We start from the raw sequence: 21198 nt of genomic DNA, 5'->3' as shown, positions 1-21198 counted from the left end.
ACAAACAAAATTATAAAGACTCTTCTTTATGAAACATATATTGCCCTCTAATTAAGGTACAACTTAGCAGATAAAAGAAAATCAACAAGAAGGCTTGTATCTATCATACACCATTATGGAGATACACACAAGTATAATATTGCATAAGCATTTTTTATTTTGTTTTCCTAGTGAAAATGTACCTTCAGCACTTGAAGAAAATTCCCATAAAAAAAGATAAATCTACTTTTGAGGGCTACCCCCCATCTAAGCCCACATTTTTATTAATTTAATCTATTGTTCTTATAATGTGATGAACCAGATTAAATTTTGAGCATAAACATTTGCTGTACTGAATATATATTAGTCTATTACATAATGGGAAAAGGTATAGGAAACAAATATGTTTAAAGGTCAAGATGCATTAGCACATCAAGAATGAGATGCAAGACAGTTTTACTGCTCATGTTCAAGACTAAATTGAGTAGCAATATGATTCTCGTGAAAAAGGAGATTTTTTACTTCAACAAAAGAAATACAAATTAAATTTGTTGAGTAATGTTGATAATTTATATAGAACAGTTGCTACAGATTTTAAAGTATCAAAACTAATGAAGCATCACAAAGTAAGCTTTGGTGAAAAGATATTTGTGTCAGAGACGAAAATGCGAGAAAGGTATTCCTTTTTAGTGAGGAGAAACATTTAGTAAATAAGGGTAATAGGAAATGAAACTAAAGACAGAACAAGTTCCAAATGTATTTTAGGAAATATTGAATCAGATGATGTTTAGAAATTATAACATCTAATTTGAAGTAAAATTTTATTTTAAGTTTTTTGTAAATAGCAAATTTTCATTTTTCACAATCTTTATATATAAAAAATTAAATATTTAGAGCACAACTGATAATAACTACATTATCACCTTGTATTTGCTAATTAATAAATATTCTAGAGATATTTGGTTTATTATTGGAATTTATATTCTTGCTGTTTTGCCTGCTAAAAATTAGTGATCTGGTGGCATTATATTCAATGTTTACATTTTCTCAGTGATGTGAACAGCATTTTATACATAAAATGATATCTGTCTAATGAATGATAACATGCTTATTGGGCTGAAAATAGACCACATTTCATTTGGCATTGGTATTAATCTCTTCAGAATTTTAAAAGGTATCATTATGGCTTTTGGGGTATCAATAAACAACTAGCAGCCTAAAAAGTGAACCAAATTTCAAGCTGCTAATTACTTAGAACTCAGACACAAGGCAGACATTTGTGTAATTTGCCTTTCAATTATAAATTCATCTACAACAAAAGAAGAAAGGAAGGCAAAATTATGAAATATTTTATAGTAAGTTTTTAAAAAAATAAAAATTACAGATCCATAGTGAAAGTGAGGAAATTTTACTGAAATAATTTTCAAAGTGTTAAGATACTCAAAAACATTGGCACATGTATAATACTATCTTAAAGTAATAATGAATGAGGCATATATATAAACACATTTAACATAAGTTGGGATCTCTTGTTCTTGACATCAGCACCTGCTGTCTAATGGGTCGAGACAAAATACTGTGCCTTCAAGAGTTAGTCCCATTTTGAACCCCTCCTGCAAAACAGAATAAAATCATTAAAATAGAGTATGCTCATGGCAAAATAAAGTAAAATAAAATCAGAAAATAAAAGAGACTATGGACAGAAGTTGAATCTCTATACTTTGATCGATGAAGAAACAACTAAATGCCAAATGTTGACTTGTCAAATTTTTGTATAGGTGTAGCAAACTGGCAGTTATTTTATAACCATTAACATTTTATGTTTTAAACATCTTTGAGGTCAGCATACATCAGAAACAGAAGAAAACAGCAACATACAAAATTGAGAGTTTTAAGACAAACATTTCTTGTTCAGTAGTGTCTACTTATTATGTTATTCTACTGTAGCTTAAACCTCTCTGCTGGCTTTGAAGATTATTATTAATTTAAATACTATTAATATAACTAGACCTTAAATGGATGACAGGTTCAAGATAGCTTGATAATTTTCACCTTCTCCTTCGGGTTACCACTGACCAGTGCCTAGGTGCAATATTTCTTGTAAATGCAATGCCATTTCTTATGTAGAGCACAGAACTGTAGAACATTTTGCCACAGAGGAAGCTTCCCCTGCTGTTGCTTGTAGTGGACTGGCTCCTTTGACAACTACTCCCACAGCATGTTTTTTGTTGTTGTTTGTTTGTTTGTTTGTTTTTGAGTTGGAGTCTCACTCTGTCGCCCAGACTGGGGTGCAGTGGCCGCTCCCGGCCGCCGCAGCCTCGACCTGCTGGGCTCCGGCGATCCTTCCGCCTCCGCCTTCCGAGTATCTGGAATTACAGGCGCGCGCTACCACGCCCGGCTAGTTTTTTGATTTTATTGTAGAGATGAGGTCTCACCAAGTTGCCCAGGTGGGTCTCGAACCCGCGGGCTCAGGCATTCCACTCACCTCAACCTCCCAAGGCGCGGGATTACAGGCTGAGCCACCGAGCCCGGCTCCCCAGCCTGTTTTAAAAGTTAAGTTGCTTTTGATTTATTGAGTGTAAATAGCACAACTGCTGTAAAAGAGAGTGTTTCTCTCTTTCTTTCTCTAAAATTCTGAGTTAAAAGTTAATGGCCAAAGAGTCTGACCTCTACTCCAAGCTCTCCTGTTCTTTGCATAATTGAACTGTGGGCCACCTCTGGTCCGAACACCTTACCCATCCCCTCCCTTGCCTACATCTGTGCATGTGGGTTTACAAAGAGATGAAAGGCACAGACTTGCACTGATAGGTGGAACTGTAGGTTTCCTTGTAGAGCAACGTGGCAGTACCCATTATATTCTCTTTTCCTTATTAAAAGAACTGAAATGTTGGTAATTTGTAGTTTGGGTTGGCCATGTGACACATTATTGGCAAAGGAAATTAAGATAGCGGTCTTTGCCTGAAGAAAACAAAAATGTCTCTTAAGGTCAAGCATTTGTCTTCAGCTCTGCTTTGGATGTTTTGTTAAATTAGTCTGTGCACCTACTTGTATGTTAGCCAACTGTGTATCTTTTTGTATTTCCCCAAATGACTTTCATTTAGTATCCAAATGTACTTGTCTTTGTATAAATTCAATGTAAACATCATCACATATAGGTGGAAGGTAGTTACAAAGCTGTAAGCCACACTTTGTCATAAATGTTCCAAGAATACTCTTCATTGTGTTTACAGCACAGAGACTACATAGCAATGTAATCACTGTAAGCATTTTCCAAAACTTTTGTCTCAGTTCTTGGAACGCAAACTATATCTAGTTGAGTAAAAGTCAGAGTACTTATCATTTTTTTTTTAATCTGTACTTATTATACAAAAAAGTCTTGTATTTATTTATATATTTCAAACAGCCACCAAATACTTAGGAAAATGGATACTTTAAGTTGAAAATATTGTAAATGCATTTTTCTTTAAAAATATTTTATTTCGGCTGGGCTCAGTGGCTCAGCCTGTAATCCCAGCACTTTGGGAGGACAAGGCAAGTGAATTGTCTGAGCCCGAGGGTTCGAGATCAGCCTCCAACTCAAAAAAAAAAAAAAAAAAGAATTGTATTTCTATTTCAGACCACTTAGCCACAGAGAAAGCCTCTCCTAGTCCTGCTGTTGCTTGTAGTGGACTGGCTTCTTTGACACCTACTCCCCCAGCATATTTTACAAGTTAAGTTGCCTTTGATTTATTGGGTATAAATACACAACTGCTGCAAAAGTTTCTCTCTCTCTCTCTCTCTCTCTCTCTCTCTCTCTCTCTCTCTCTCTCAGATTCTGAGTTAAAAGTTAATGGCCAAAGAGTCTGTCCTTCTCTACTCCAAGTTTTCTACTCTTTTTCATAATTAAACTGTGTACTATATCATCTTCTGGCACAATGAATGATAGGTAGATGATTGATTGCTAGATAGATAGACGCTAGATAGGGAGCTAATTACCTTGAAAAGATTTGGTACCATATAATACTTTTACATTTTATCAGTGCATTCTAAAATTAAACCAATGTCACTTCAATTACCCTAAAAATACTATTTATGAATGTGTTATCTGTATTGGAAACGCAGAATAGCAATTAGAGCAAAATAGGTATGGTCACTATTTTAATAATAAAGTGTTTGCATATCAATTACAATAATGTCTTCATGGTGATTTTTTAAGGATCCTTTCAGTGTCCTCTTAGGATAAACTAATCATCCCCCTTAGCAGAAACACTATAAGCCTTTTTGTTTAGATAAAATTTCTCACATATTTTCTGACCTTTCTTCACAAGTCTCATTTTGTAAATCATGATTTAATGAACTCTGAATCTTCTCAAAGTTTCCATTTCCTCTGGAACTTTAAAGCACTTAATTAAAATGAGACTTTATTTTCTTTACATAGCAATGGAAATTGTCATAAACTAACATTGCACAAAATAATTAAAAATATTATTAATAATATGCTTTGTATATATTATTCTCAATTGCATTCCTCATTTTAAATAGAAAGAAAAGCATATAATGAAAGGAAAAACTGCTCACATACAACACTGTTAACATTTTGAGGTATGTCTCTTTTTCTTCTATCTATAGATTTTTAAAAATAATTTTAATGATAATATAAGTACCTAATTTATGTTATATATAACTTTCTTATTTAAGTAATGTGTTACATTTATATAATTTTCTGTCTTTCTTTTTTCATTTTAGCAGAACTTGTATTACAGAGTTCTCATAAAACAAATTTGTTATTACCATATAAATGCTGTTGATTTTTATAATGATTATTTGTTTCTAGTAATTTACAATTATGAATAATGTTGAGTATATATTTTTATGCATAGAGATTAAACACTTTATTATTATATTGCATTATACTATTTATTATAATTATTTTCGTCTCAGAATAGGTTGTTTAAAGTTTTTATATCAAATGGAAATAGAAGCATTAATAACAAGTTATTCTCCAAAGGGATGCTATGTACTAACTCTTGCCTAGCAATGACTTAGAGTGTTTGTTTTATCACGTTTTCACTTGTATTGATTATTAGAAAAAAAATTCTAATTTGCTAGATTAAAATGGTATTTACAGCTATTTATTTAATTTGTATGTTTTCTTTGACTAGACAGAACATGTTGACATATATGTTAGCCACTTACAGTCTTCTTGTGTTTCTTGTGAACTGTTTATTTATCTTTTAATTCTTTAGTTTCCTAATCATTTGCTACTTGCTTTAATTATGTATATGTGAAGCACTAGTAAGTTTTTAAAAAACAAATTTAAGAAACCATTAGAAGATGATATGCACATATTTTTCTTTTTTTATAAAATTTTATCTCTAATTCAAAAGCATGATGAATATTCATAAATATTTGCAACATTTTTAAATGCCTAATACTTCTGAAATTTATTTGGGTATTTGCTGTTAGTTTCAACTGTACATTGATCTTCTCCCAAAATATTAACCAGTTCACTTAAAATCATTTTTGTATTTATTTGTGCATAATTATTTCACCTTTCATGCTTCTTTTTTAATGTATTAAATTATTATTGCTTACAAGGTACACTCAGAGCTCTCAATATGATTTTGCTGATTTGTCTGTTAGTAATATGTACTAGGCAGTTTAAATTATGTCAAATCCAATAGCCACATTATTGTTTTCAAATAATATCTAATCTTATAACTATTAATGATAAAACACACCTTAACATTTCTGCATAAATTCTTACACGCATGAGATATGTCAGTGATTCCAAACTTAATCATTCAATACTATTAGAAGTAGTTTAGTTATAATTCTCTGTGAGTGGGAGAGAAAAACTAAATGTGTTACTAGGCTTATTAAATCAATATGGTGTTCACAACCCATTATACTACATTAAATGTTTACATTATATGCAAAGATAAATATAATAACTAAAGGTGTGCATTAGAATCATTAGGCTAGCAAGATTAATAATAAAGTCATCACAGACTTTATATGAAGACAATATTATTTTACATCAGTTAAAGTGACCTTCAAATAAATATTGAACTAAAAAAAACCGACAAGCAATAAAGTGGACAATGCAATAGTGATTTGAAAAAGAACATTTAAAATATGGGTTATAAAACCTCTTTAAACACAACTAGTTATCAGACACGCGCATACGAAACTGAATATTTATTAAATAAGGCATGCACATAGTAAGATTTTAGCTTTAAAAAGTTGCAAGTCATTTAAAATTATTATAAAAATTATATACCAACCATCTCTGACGCTACCCACCATGAAAGCAGAAAAAAAGGACATTAAGAAAATATTAGAAACAGCAAATACAAGTATAGCACCACAGTTTAATGTTATTCTACTTATACATCCCTAAATAATTCTAACACAGTGTTTCTCAAACTCAGTTCTTGCAAAAATCTGGAGATGGAGATTTATCTTTTAAACTCTATAAAACAATTTTCAATTTTATGAAGTTCTAAAAAAAATTGTAGAAGAGCTCTCTTTATGACCTGCATAACCTTTGAGAATAAGTATAACTACTTCAGTACTTGTCTTTGTTACTACAAAAACATTAGTCTCAAGTAGTGCAGGTGCAGTTGGTAAAACTAATGTAAAAGGAAAGGCATTGATTTCATATGAAATACAGCATTCTTGCTAAATAATCAGGCATTATTTGAGTGATTATTTCATAGGATTTAAAAATTCATAGACAAGTAAAAAATCTGTGCCATCAGACTGGAGAGATGTTGGTATCAACCGAAGTATGATATGGTGGTTTTAGTTTTAACCAAATTAACATCATCCATACTGTTTTACTAAAGTCTTAACTGGAATTGTATTGGTGTTATTTTGCTTTTATTTCATGTGTTAGTTTTGAATTCATAAGTGTATAAAAATGCAAGCATAAGTTATTTATAACTTTTTTGTAAATATTTTTAAATGTTATAACAATTTAAGCTAATATTAAGAATCTACATTTTTTATGTAAAAGCAAATTACGAATTGCCCAACTTGAAAAATACTGTTTTCACATATTCTTTGAAAACCTCAAGACATATGTTAAAGCGATTCAACTTTTAAAATCCAAGCATGCTATTTTATCTAGAACAGTAAGGAAATTCACATAATACGTAGAAAATAAGACTACTACATAGCTGTAGTCCAAAATGAGTGGAAGAGTATATTATCATTCTAAGGAGCACAGTAATTACCAGGGATAGATCAGAGGTCACCTATTAATTTTTTTTAACCTCCCAGGAGGCTTAGAGAGTGAATGTAGTAACCCAGGACTAATAAACGGAAATATTTCCTTCGCCTTACTTGAGTGTCTTCATCGTCTTTTCCCAGTCAGCTCCATATAATTGGTGTCTGTCTGGATGCTACCATATATAAACTTTTTGATGAAAAATAGAATGTAACAGCTTCACCGTAATGTAAAGGTCAGACATAAAGAGAAGACTATTCTAGTGTTCCCAATGCTATTTTTAAAATCATGGCCCACTGTATAAAGCTCTTGAAACCAACTTCTTCAAACTTCCCGACCAAAAAAAAAAAAAAGGGGGGGAAGAGAAATGAAAATCAAACTGGATGACATTCCTAAAGAAGTTGTCACTGAGTGTCTGCTTTTTCAATAAAAGTCCAGAAGTTATGAACTGCAACTACAATGATTCTTTTCAGAGAGAATGATTTTACTCTTACACAGATTTTCCCTCATCTACCCATTTACAATTTTGAAACACATAATTGTTAAGACTGAGATCAAATCGTATAAACCTAGTGCAATGACCTTTTAAATCTGGATTTCAAAACAATGAACCATCAGAATCCATGCCATTTTGTATATAAAAAATGAACATCCTCATTGCTGCTGTAAATTGAACCATTTAAAAAAAACCCTTATCTTTAGCATTTGTACTATTATTTTTTGGACTAAATATACATATTATTATTATTTTTTTAAGGTGACCAGAAGCCGTTTAATGGGTGTAATCTCAGGGCTTTTTACATATTATTTTCAAATAATTATTTCAAATGAGTTTTTATAATGATGCTAGTTCAAGGAAAGAGTAGTTTTGGTATATAGCATTCTCTTCATCCCAAAATTAAAAAGAAATAAACCATTTATGGGCCAATGTGTTAAAATAGTCACCTGCATCTCATCTAATTTTGATTGAATATCTGGAGGAAAATCCCCTGCTCCACAGTTAAATGGGTCAAAAGGTTCTGCTCCAAACAGGTCCCGTTCTAAAAGAAAACAATTGAAACGACAAGAAGTGAGTTGAAGTGAGTTAGATTTCAAAGGCAGGATTATGTAAATAAATATTTACATGATCAAATCTGCTACTATCCACACTTATACTTTATGTTGAACTTTTACTGGGTTTAGATGAGTGAAACACTAACAAGGAAAAAAGATCCACTGTCTGGTTATAAAGATTTGTTGTCCCAAGAAATTTATGTGTCTTTATTGAAGCCGTCCTAATATCAAATTCACTGAATAGTTGATAATTAATATATTGCAACACCTACATTTTATTGAAGCCCTTTAAATTTATCCAAATTAATGTATTACTCATGGATACTTCCCTAATTCCATTTATTGATGCCTTGCAACACAATAGTAAAGCAGTATGCGGGAATGAGTTGATTTTTAAGAAGCTCTACTAAAAGGTGATGTACTTTTATCTCATCCTTTATCCAGAAAAAACTGAAGATATATCATCTCATGTAGTATGAAATTATATCACCTTCCTAGATAGATGCAATGAAACAGGTTCTTTAAAAATGCCTCCTATCCCAGAAATAAATTTCTTTCTAGACAACAGCAGAAATGCAGTATCAAAAAAGCTCTCTGTACATATAAAGTATGCAATGTTTTTTCTCACTATAGAAGTATAAAAGTTAAAATTGATATTTGCAATTGATAGATTATGGCTTAATATATGATTTTAAAATTAAAAAATTCTTAAGAAATTTCTCAGAATCCATTCAAATGCAAACTTAATTTTAAAAATAGAGATTATATATGAAAATGGATAGTTATAACATATTCATACTTTTATTTTTCAGAGAACTTCACATTCTCTAAACTCAATGCTTCATATAAGAAATAATATTTTTGCAACATGATTTCTACTATATCCTCTAAAACCATTCTGTGACTCCTATTATGAAGAAGTCTGGATTTTTTTGTTTGTAACTCATTTTTTCAGATGCTTGTGTTAAATAAGTCAATAAATATGAAATATTTTGAAGTTTCTGGTGCTGGCAAGTGTAGTATATATAAGAGGAACATATAATTTATCATCCAAATACAGATACTTTTAGAAGTAAAAGGACCAGTCACAATTGTTACATTGGGACAAAAGTTATGTCAGGATTATCCTAATCAAATGGAAATTTATTGTTACCTCATATATAACTGAGGGGTATTAGTATTGCTGTAGTTTGCTTTCTTCAGTTTAATGTTTCTTAGGCAATAAACTAACATTTAAAGATCAGAGGAACATTTCTTTTGAGGAGGGCCTTGGATTCCATAATGCCATAAACATACCCAACAGTGATTTTCACTTAGTAGGTGCTTGTTAAAAAAAATGATAAAAATTAATTAGTGAAGGAACAGGGTGGCTAATCAGTGCGAACAGAGATTTTAATTATATAGATAGTCTTTGATTGGGACTCAAGAATTACTAGGGGTCTCAGATGAGCTTCAAGGAGTCCTTGATGGTCCTGAAAGGCAATTGTATATGAATGGACAGGCTGTGTTTTCCTGTGAAATTTCCTTTTATCATATTTTTAAGAGCCCATAAGCCCCCTACAAGTTACTAAACCACTATGCTACCTTTGAAGATATTAATACAATGTGAATTAATAAGCATTAAAGATATCTCTGGTTTGCATTTCTCTGATGATTAGTGAGGCTGAGCATTTTCTCATGTGTCTGTTGGCTGCTCGTATGTCTTCTTTTGAGAAGTGTCTATTCACGTCTTTGTCTCCTTTTTTAAATCAGAGTTTCACTCTGTCGTCCAGACTGGAGTGCAGTGGCACGCTCACGGCCACCCCAGCATCAACCTGTTGGGCTCCGGCGATCCTTCTGCCTCAGTCTTCCAAGTAGCTGGAACTAAAGCTATGTGCTACCACGCCTGGCTAATTTTTTGATTTATTGTAGAGATGAGGTCTCAGCAAGTTGCCCAGGCTGTTCTCAAACCCGTGGGCTCAGGCAATACCCTCACCTCGGCCTCCCAAAATGCTGGAATTACATGCTTGAGCCACCATGCCCAGCCTTTTGCCCACTTTTTAATGCGGTTGTTGGTTTTTTTCCTTTCAGCACATTTGACTTCCTTGTAGATTCTGGATGTTAGGCCTTTGTCAGGTATGCAGATGGCAAATATTTTTTTCCCATTCTTTGGGCTGTCTCCCTGTTTTCCTGATGGTTTCTTTTGCTTTGCAGAAGCTTTTCCATTTGATGAGATCCCACTTGTCCAACTTATTTCTTATGGCCTGGGCTTTTGGGGTTTTGATCAGGAATTGGATGCCTACTCCGATTTGCAGAAGGGTGTTAAGAATGGCCATCATTGGGCAACCCTCTCAGGTCCCCTACCACTCTGGGAGCTTGTCTGTCCTCTCAATAAATCCTGCTTTCTCAAAAAAAAAAAAAAAAAAAAAGAGTGGCTATCATTAATGAAACAAAAAAACAACAGATCAACAGGTGCTGGCGAGGATGTGGCGAAAACAGAAAGTTTCTACACTGCTGGTGGGAACACAAACTAGTTCAACCTCTATGGAACACAGTGCGGTGATTCTTAAAAGAACTAGAAATTGACCTTCCATATGACCCAGAAATCCTTCTTCTGGGAATATATCCGGAGGAACTTATATCACTCTACAAAAAAGATACCTGTGCCTGCATGTTTACTGCAGCACTATTCACAATAGCAAAAACACGGAACCAATAATGCTGCCCATTGAAACTGGACTATATTAAAAGAAAGTGGTACATATACATAATGGAATATTATTCAGCCATAAAGGACAAAATTATGAACGTTGCAGCAACTTGGAAGGATTTTAAGTCTATAATTCTCATTGATCTACCACAGAAACAAAGAACAAAGTACCACAGACCCTGAACATTTACCATAATACTATAAGAAAGGGATTGGCAGTAGCTAGAAACTGCCAGGGGAGGTGGGTGAGGGGGAAGCACATAACATCAATAAGGGTACCTAATCTCAAACCAGGTGAAGTGGGGACCAAAGGGAGGCCCAAAATTTACCTGTATAATGACCACTTGTATACCTAATCCTGAATTGTACCCCACATCTTTAAAATTAAATTAAATTAAATTAAATTAAATTAAAAAAGAGAGAGATCTTTGGTGGACTTTTTTAAGCTCATGTGGGTTTACAATTCATAACAAAAAAATCATGTAAGTTTAATTTCCATTAAAAAATAATAAAAATAGTACTTTACTCGGTCATGGCTTCCTTTATCCAGGAAATATTTACTGAATACAGATTATGTACCACATATTTTCATAGGCAATGGATTAAAGTAGTGAAGAAAGGGCAGGGCCCAACACTCATGACATTTACTGCAAATCAGGAAAGAATTATAAAACAAACATTCAAAGGGAGATTCAGTATTCAGAGAAAGTGAGAAACAGGAGATAAAAATATGTTTTGGAGAACTCTAAAATTCTCAAGCACTAGAGACAAGAAACTAAAGGGCAATCGTGTAGGTTTTGTTTTTTTGTATTTAGTAGATAATAACAAATTAAAAAATGAGTACATTGAAGAGTTCATTTACAGAAAAAGTCCTATTACTAAAATCCCAGTGGATTAGAGCTCTAGATGATTTCACAATTAAAATTGAGCAGAATAGTTTGTACTTAAATGGTTCATAGATAACTAGATATAGAGACTGATAAATAAAGATATATCTATATAATACTTGTCTATCTATTTATATATGTAACTATTTTTACTAAACTTTGATTTTCAGAAATACGTAGACATTGAAAAATGTACCAAAGTGTTATTACTTTAGTTTGTCATTAATAAATCCTTTAAAACAGGGGTTCCAGAGCCTCCAGGCCACAGACCAATACCAGTCCATGGCCTATTATGAACAGGGCCAGCTGGAGATGAGCACTGGCTGAGTGGAGCTCCATCTTCTGTCAGATCAGCAGTGATATTAGAGACTCTTAGGGGCACCGACCCTTTGTGACCTACACGTGCGAGGGACCTAGGTGGTGCATTCCTTATTAGAATCTAAGGCCATGATTTCCCCCAATGTTCTACTCCCACTGACCATGGAAAAATTATTTTCCACAAAATTGGTTTTTGATGCCAAAGAGGTTTGGGATTGCTACCTTAAAACCATTTTACCATTGCTGTCAAAGGCATTTCAAACTTATGAAAGTCTAAAACAGAATTGATTATTTTCTCCTTCTTTGATACTAGTTTTCCCTGTTAACAACATTGGGTCCTAAATCCTGAATTATATTGATTTTGAACTTTCAATCTCCATCTTGATAGATTATTTTCTTCTAAATATCTTCAAATCTATTCACTCTTCTCACTTCATATTTTGACTTTGATTAAGATCCTTCATTGTAGATATATTACTAGTTTATATTTCAAATTCTAGCATGACAATTTATTGTACATTATGGTGGCTACAGTTAATATTTTGTATATTTGAAAATTGTTAATAGAGTAGAATTAAGAGTTCTCAATCACAAAAAGATAAGTATGTGAGGTAATGCATATGTTAATTAGCTTGATCTGGCCATTCCACAATGGATAAAAATATCAAATATATGTTATACACCTAAATATATAAAATCTACATTTGTCAATTAAAAATAAACCTCTGGCCGGGCTCGGTGGCTCAGCCTGTAATCCCGCGCCTTTGGGAGGCTGAGATGAGTGGATTGCCTGAGCCCGTGGGTTCGAGACCCTCCTGGGCAGCGAGACCTCATCTCTACAATAAATCAAAAAAAAAAATCAGCCGCACGTGGTAGCGCATTACTGCAATTACGGCTACTTGGAAGGCTGAGGCGGAAGGATCTCCGGAGCCCAGCAGGTCGAGGCTGCAGTGGCCGGGAGCGGCCACTGCACTCCAGTCAGGGCGACAGAGTGAGACTCCAACTAAATAAATAAATAAATAAATAAATAAATAAATAAAAAAAATTAAAATTAAAATTAAAATAAAACAAACCTCTGAAACATTAATATTTGCTGAGTATGTAAGTGTATATCTCTACAGTTATAAATGAAACAAATGTCTTATTTAAGGCATGAGCAGTGATACTACTCAGCATAGTTCTACATAGGGTAAGTGAACTTTTAATCCAACAGAGATTCAGATGGCTTAAGCAAGTTAACTCGTATGTTGTATATAATAGATACTCTCAGTTGGGACTTAAGAAACAGTAGAGACTTCAGATGGGTTGGATATAATAATAAGATATATTTAGCTTAAAAAAAAATCCAGCATGTAATCCCAGTCTAGTATATGTGTGAAACACATGCTCATTGAATAACTAAATGAATGAGTGAGTCAGTAATGAGGTTCAAAGAAGGGAAAGTCAGGGATAAAAGAAGAGATGGAGGAATTTTCATAAGAACAAAAATACCCCATCATGATAACAGGGCATTGGCAACATTTTCTAAAACACGCTGTAATGTGTATATTATGGATTATTTCCTTAAAATTAGTTTGACTGGCACAAAATATATTCAGAGGAATTAGAAATATATTTCAGTTTATGTAAAGTATTGGAATAGTTTTATAAGCTGATTTTTAAAATCCTTAGTGTTATTACTTTGTATTTACAAATTAGTCCTTTAAAATGTATTGAATACCTAACATGAGCAATCTACTTTGATAAGTTCCACAGGGGGAAGCAAAAAAACTACAGGCCCTGCCATGTATTAAAGTCTTAAGCTAAAACTTCAGTTAAATTTCTAACGTTGTAATATGAACTAGAGAGAACGCACTAAAGCATAGTATATAAAATTCCCTTTACTTCAGTTTCCCTTTAGACACAGTGACTGATTCATGGCCATTGAGAATTATTCTTTCAGTTTCTGTGACAGGGTGCAGATCAATATACAGACAAGACATTGAAAATGAGCATATGTTAGATGCTTTCTAATTAGACTTTAATATTCCTTCCAGATATATAAAAGATGAAACAGAAAAACAATAAACTTATAGCATTTGAGATATCAAGGAAAGAACATGTAGATAGGGTTAATAAATAAGTCATGAAATTCATATATTTGTTCAACTAAGAATATCCATATTCCCTACGATAAAAAGATTTAGACTAGTTCTGTTAAACAGGTCAAAAATGATTAAAATAATAACCACTGAAGTTAATTTTAGTAATTAATGTAAATGTTAAAATATAATCCCAAATAATAAATATTTAATTAAATACTTTGCATTATAATGTAAATAAGCTGACACCAAAACATTATTATTCATACAATAGGTTCAAGTTGCAAACAAAGATGTCTTTAGTAATACTTTGAATTACAAAATAAAACAGAATTAAACACATTTGGGCCATATATAAAAATAGAGCATTACTTTAAATAATTACAATTGTTAGAGGGTTTTTGAAGATATGCAATTTTCCACAGAGTGTTAATTAAACTTTTTAAATGTACCCAAATATAGCAAGGAGTATTGATTTGTTTAGAAAGCTTACTAATCTCAGTAGATCTACTAGGTACTGGTGGTGGCTGTGTTCCGTTGCGAGTAGGTATTGAAGACTGATGTGATATTGGAGAAAACGGAATCATATCAAAGATGTCAGTGGAGGGTGACTTAGGTGTCATACTGCCTGCCTGTAATAAAAATAATATGAATTAGCATAGTAATCTATGTAGGCACATCGGAATGCTAAAGATTTCGTTACCTATAAAACATATATAACAGCAAATTCAGTTGAATCATAAAAACTTGCCATTTTGTAGATCAAAATAGTTAAGTATTGGCAATTTCATGTGGTTCCACTAGTTAAGCCAAATGCTCATTTGCAAGAAAGTAATAGAAAATTTCTGTAAAAATGTTCCAAAAGGACAGTGAAAATTGGGACAATACTTTTCTAGATGAGTATACAAGATCTACTGAATTCTTTGTAGATCTAAAAATAATTTCATTTGTAGCAGATAATTAGACATATTAGAAACTATTTCTAGAAAAACATGATTTCAGTAACATACTGTTCTTGAGATTATAAGTTTTAAACAGGAATAATTAAATATAAGTGATTCGCCTTCTTAAATATAAACATCTAAAAACATTTTTTTTACCTTGTAGTATATTTTAATTTTGCATTTGTAACTATGATGACAACCAGTTGATATTTATTGCAGTATATTTTATTCCTAAAAAAACTATAATGAATAACTACCTTGTAAAATAAATTAATAATCACTAATGTATCACCAAAATCATTGAGTTATCTGGGATAGCCTGGGCCAGGACTAGATAAATATAGGGAGAGAAAAATAAAAATCTTATGAAAATATAGTCAAGAAGTAATATAATAATTACACATTCATCACTTTGTTAAACAAGGAAAAATATGCATATGTTTAATCTCCCTTGAAAACCATCTGATTTTAGTAGAAATAAAAGAAAGGGAACTTTCCCTTTTGAGGGAATAATAAGAAAAATTTTGCTTTTTCCTGTAAGAACATGGACAGAGATTGCTTAGAGTGGTTCATATTAATATTAGAGTTCTCAGAGTACATTTATTTAATTTTCTGATTCATAGGTGATGAAGAAAAATGAGACTATGTAGAGTGACAGATTTGCTATTCAGTTAAAATAACTGGTAGTATATTTTCTTCATGCAGGAAAATTGTGACCACCTCCCCTTCTTTCACAATTATTTACTGTATCCCTTACACCTTTTCTCTTATTCAGGAACACTGTTCCTCGAACCATTCCATTCCTTTATCGCCTCTAGCTTCCTTATCTCCCTTCTTTCTTAGGATGTAAAAATACTTAACGTTTTGGCTGTCATTAGAAATTAAACAAAGCAACCAAAAATTTCATTTTTCTGTCCCTCTTTATTCCTTCAGCTTCCCATCTCTCTCTTTCCTTAAGGTTGAACGCCTTTGAAAGAGATGATACACTTTCTGTCCCAAATTTTACTTCATACAATCTTTAATTCATATCAATCTAGACTTTGCCTTTTTTTTTCACTGAACTCTCCTGAAACTGCCTTTACCAGTGTCACCAAAGACCTAATTTCCTAAGTGCCGCATCTAAAGGATCCTTTGAAATAACTTGTCCTATCTCCCTTTCTGTGGATTTGTACACTATCACCACTCTACTTGAAACTTCCTGATTCCAGGTAACCAGAGGAAACAAAAAATGGCTTACAAAGGCTTCAGATCACATCACATTGATTAGAAACATATCAAACTTTTTGATTACTATGTAAATTGCAACTTTTGGTAGAATTTAAAAAATGAGTGGGATAATAAAAGTAAATTTTCTGTTTAGCAAATTACATGAGGTCTTGGGATGCTGCTCTCACTGACTGGTTTGAGAAGGCCACATTTAGAAGGTGGTGGTATTAACGGTCCCAATGACAGTCTGGAATCAGGCAAGTTGACAGGAGTGACAGAGATGGAAGAAATATTGAGACAGGGAGAGGAATCATCACTACTACACCAGAAAGGGGATAGGCATCTCTGAAACCCATGTTGCTCATGATCAGACATTTGGTGCAGCAGCTGTAAAGGAATGACAGAAAGAAAAATATACTAAGAAGAGGAAAGGAGGCATGGAGGACAGGAAAAAGTATACACGAAAGATTATTTGTAAAATGTCAGCTTATTAAAATGGTAAGATAATTTCACAATAATGCTACTAAAATAAAAACACAGAGTTGGAGTTGATTTTCCTGTGTGATAGTCCTGACATCCCGGGTTGCTTAACTGGCTCATTTTTAACTAAAATATTTAGACACTTTAAATAAAATATTGCATTCATGAGGAAGACTTAAGAGGGAAAGAGTAGAGAGGAAAATGAAAGCTGAAGATTTATTTTAAAGAGGACTTCAGTAATGAGATGAGAAAAGGGAGGATAGTCAAGAGCAGAAGTCATAAAAACAGGCGTAAACCCTCATAAATGAGGCTTTGTAGAACATTCAAAAATGGTCACAACACACAATTTAGACTTAATCCTCAAAACATTCTTTTTAAGTACTAGTATTAGTGATATGATGTCTTTATTATAACAAACACATGAGAATTAAGGCTCAGAGATGTTTTTGACTTATTAGATTTATTCCTTTAGGAGGTAGGAAGTAGATTTAAAAGTCAAAACAGTCTGACTCCGGGCATCACGTCCTCTCTATAGGTAGTGAGGAGTTTTTAATAGCAAGACTTTTCATGAATGGGAGGAAACAGTTGTCAAGCATCTCAAATAAATCAGAGAGATAATTAATAAGCAAGGAGTACCCCGTACTGGGTCTGAACATTAGTCTTTGGATGGTTTTTAGGGGCTATTTCCACTATAGCAAGGAAAGCCACCATCACGAGCTGAGCTGCAGCGAGCTGGGCTACCAGATGTCAGAGTGGCCAATTAAACAAGCCAAAATGAAACTAATAATTAAGCTTTTACTCACTTACTGTGATAGTATAAGCAAGAGGCCAGAAAGAAGGTGCCTGCTACATCCATGTTCCATTCTCCCCTACATATGGCACTAAACTGGTGTCAGAAGTATCCCTGCAGAAGTGGGACATGGTCTCATTGCTGAGGGAGTTCTGAACAAAAGGTTCCTAAGATTTTCTTTGGAAAAGAGGCCGTGGGGAGAGGAAAGAGAAGGACTTGGAGTAGAAGAGTACCGAATACTAAGTCATAGCAAAGAAAAGTGTCTTCAGGGCCCCCAGAAAAATGCAGTCTCAGTAGAGGCGCCTAAGAGATGCCTTGGTCAGGGTCTTCTTAAAATGAGGCCCCTGAATGGAGAAACCTGGGCTAAAAATGCAGATATACACAAAAGCATGGTGAGCCAGGGGGCATGAGTGCTAGACTCAGTTCCTCCAAACTGTGTACTTAATCTGGTGTGGGGAGGGGAGGGCAGTTTCCCCCAGGAGACTTGCCAGGAAAAGCCTATCTAACTGCTATGCTTGGGCCAGAAACATCATATATAGGATTTTGGCCTGGAGCCACATTCCTCAGCACAAGTCACACTTCAGAGATTTTTTACCAGTAATAGGAATTTCAGGCAGCCAACAAAAATATGCCTATTTTTTTTTTGACTCAGGGTCTTATTTTTTGCCCGGGCAAAGTGCAGTGGCACAATCACGGCTCACCACAGCGTTGATCTCCTGGGCTCAGGCAATCCTCCCTCCCATTCTCCCAAGTAGCTGAGACTGCAGGTATGCACCACCATGCCTAATTTTTTATTTGTTTTGGTAGAGACGAGGTCTTGCTATGTTGCCTGGGCTAATTTCAAACTCCTGGGTCCAAGCTATCTTCCCATCTCAGCCTCCAAAAGTGCTGATATTCCTGGCATAAGCCATGGTGCCTAGCCAAAATCTGACTTTTGATCATCTTCATAGTAAAAGATAGTGACTGAAATTAGAAGAGAAGGATCAACAAGTTTGAGGGAGGCCCTTAAGCTAGGAGGCACCTCTTCACACATTTCTAGAAGCAGAGGGGAAAAGGAAGCTCTGTTAAGTGAGAGATAAAGTTGAGGAAAGAGCTCACTGTGGAAGCAAAATCTCAGATAATCTGAGTTATATGTACATATGTACATATATAATCACAGAATTATTGATTTCTCTATTGATCTCCATAGTTATATATGTCCATCTATCTGGAGATATGTATGTATATAATTTTTTTAAATCTATTTTTTGTTCTATATGGCTTCCTGTATAATTCTGCAATTGGTGGCTACCTTTTACCTAATCATAGGTTAGAATTGTAAGCGCCTTGTGGGAAAAATTTTGTTTGAAAACTACTCCAGGCTGGGTTCGGTGGCTCAGCCTGTAATCCCAGCGCTTTGGGAGGCCGAGGTGAGCGAACTGCCTGAGCCCGCGGGCTCGAGATCCTCCTGGGCAACTTGGCGAGACTTCAACTCTACAATAAATCAAAAAAAATTAGCCGGACATGGTAGCGCGCGCCTGTAATTCCGGCTACTCGGAAGGCTGAGGTGGAAGGATCGCTGGAGCCCAGCAGGCGAGGCTGGGCGACAGAGTGAGACTCCAACTCAAAAAAAAAAAAAAAAAAAAAAAACTACTCCATATAACACATTATTGCCAATTAATTTTTATTGTCTGATTTATATTAGAGCATTTTAAAATGTAAACTATAAGTTGGTAAGGATGTCCATACTGAGTAAAGCGTAGTAAGATATTAAAGAGAAGTTGTCCTTGATGGCATCTGACTTTTAAGAAAATGGAAATATTCTACATTTTTTATGACATATGTTGGCCAAGTTTTTTTAGATTAGAAAATATAGTTTATTTGAAAAGTTTAAGTTAGAGAGAGAGAGAAAGAAAGAGGAAATTCACCTCCCCAAGGCAGGGAAAGGGTCCAAAGTCTCCCAGTTTTTTTACTAGGTGTCGCAAAACAAATTGAAGGACTAAATAACCTAACTTGAAAGTGCCTTAGTATTTTTGTCATGCTGTTAATATCATACATCCTCATAGTAGTACTTCCTCTGGAAAGGTACACTTACAAAAATGAAGAATACATATGACATTAAAATAATCAAGGATTCAAGTGCCACAGTTAAGAAGTCTTTTCACTTTCAGAATGGTAAGAAGGGATATCTGATAATGCCAATAGTCTTGGCATCTAGAGTTTAAGACTCCAACACTATCTTTTACAGGTCTTCTTGGGGTCATCAGTAATCTGGCGTTTTTTTCTTTGTTTAGATCACAAGAGTCTTCTGGGTTTTGAATTAGTCTTCAGGTGTTCCTAACACATAGAAAAGATAAATGTTTGGGGTGATAGATATCTCATTACTCTAGACTTGATCATTATACATTGCATACAGAAATCAAAATATCACATTTACTCCAAAAAATGTACAACTAATATATATCAATAAAAATATAACAATTTTAAAAGTTAAAAATAAATTTTAAAATATTGTACATTGAAACCCAGAGATTTTCTTGAAGTTAGGAAATCTAGAAATTAAGCTCTAATAATACTTCCATGAAAATAACTGACTGGTATTCAATAATTGCTATGTCTTTTAAGTTAGTCTGTGTTCTCCGATTCATCACTCCTACCACATGCAATTTTCACACGTTTATGTAATAGATTGGGCTCTGTTGACATTTGAGTTTGTGATTCCTAACCTAGAAACAATTCAAGTCAAGGAATTTGATGTTATATCTGATTCACTATAATAATACAATGGAAGCTCAGCATACTTAAATATATGAGTATATGTAGTTCTTGATTCTGTTCCAAATTATTAGGCTTATTAAATAAAAATAAGAACATGTGGATTTAGCATCTAAATTACATAGAGTGTAATTCTTGGCACTTAAGTATCAAGGTTCTGGAACTAGGCTTTTTTTGAATGCTACTTTTAACTGGTTGAAGTTTTTTTAAAAAGAAATTAAATACATTGTTTAGCTGAAAAATAATCTGATAATTTAACTTTGGGTCTTCTTTCAGTATTTTGACAAATGGCTAAAAAACAAAATTGTTGGGCTGTCCCCACAGAAGTACATGGCACTACTGTTAAACCAACTCATTTCTGTTCATAATTCCAAGTGTCTTGGTCTTTTGGGATGTACATGGACTCTGAATTACTGTACTAAGGGATATTCTATGTTCAACAATTGCATATTAGTTATGCAGAAATTGTTAGTTTATTAAGATATGTTAATAATGAGTGTCCATATTTGAGATGTGTTGTTGCTGTCTTTTTGTAGTTTTTTCTTTCAGTAAGTAGTGACTTTTGGTGCAATTAGGCAATAGAGAATATTTCAGCTTTGAGTTTTGCACAGATGTGACAAGATAAAATGGCATAAAAGTGAATCCTATCAGTAAATATTGAATACATTTAAACAACACTTTGAGATTAAACAGTTCTGTGGTAATATCTATAGAAATATAAGAATGGGGTGACGGGGCAAGATGGCGACCTGGCAACCCGGTGTCTGAAGCCCTCTGCAAGGGAGATCTGCAGTGGGTCTCTGA

General features: G+C 33.6%; 1 protein-coding gene across 1 annotated transcript; it reads right to left on the bottom strand.

Moving 5' to 3' along the window:
- Positions 1 to 748: 748 nt before the first annotated feature.
- On the bottom strand, positions 749 to 16751 carry LOC103262936 (PTB domain-containing engulfment adapter protein 1-like). Its single transcript, XM_021713680.1, has 4 exons — positions 16533 to 16751; positions 14714 to 14852; positions 8138 to 8232; positions 749 to 1592 (listed from the first exon to the last, which is right to left on the bottom strand). The coding sequence occupies exons 1-4, from the start codon at positions 16743 to 16745 to the stop codon at positions 1521 to 1523; spliced, it is 519 nt and encodes a 172-aa protein (XP_021569355.1). The 5' UTR covers positions 16746 to 16751; the 3' UTR covers positions 749 to 1520.
- Positions 16752 to 21198: the final 4447 nt, after the last annotated feature.

Source organism: Carlito syrichta, unplaced genomic scaffold, assembly GCF_000164805.1.
Source record: "Carlito syrichta isolate Samal-C Ts95f unplaced genomic scaffold, Tarsius_syrichta-2.0.1 Scaffold304671, whole genome shotgun sequence".
Lineage (NCBI taxonomy): Eukaryota > Metazoa > Chordata > Mammalia > Primates > Tarsiidae > Carlito > Carlito syrichta.
This window is presented reverse-complemented; position numbering and strand designations above follow the sequence as displayed.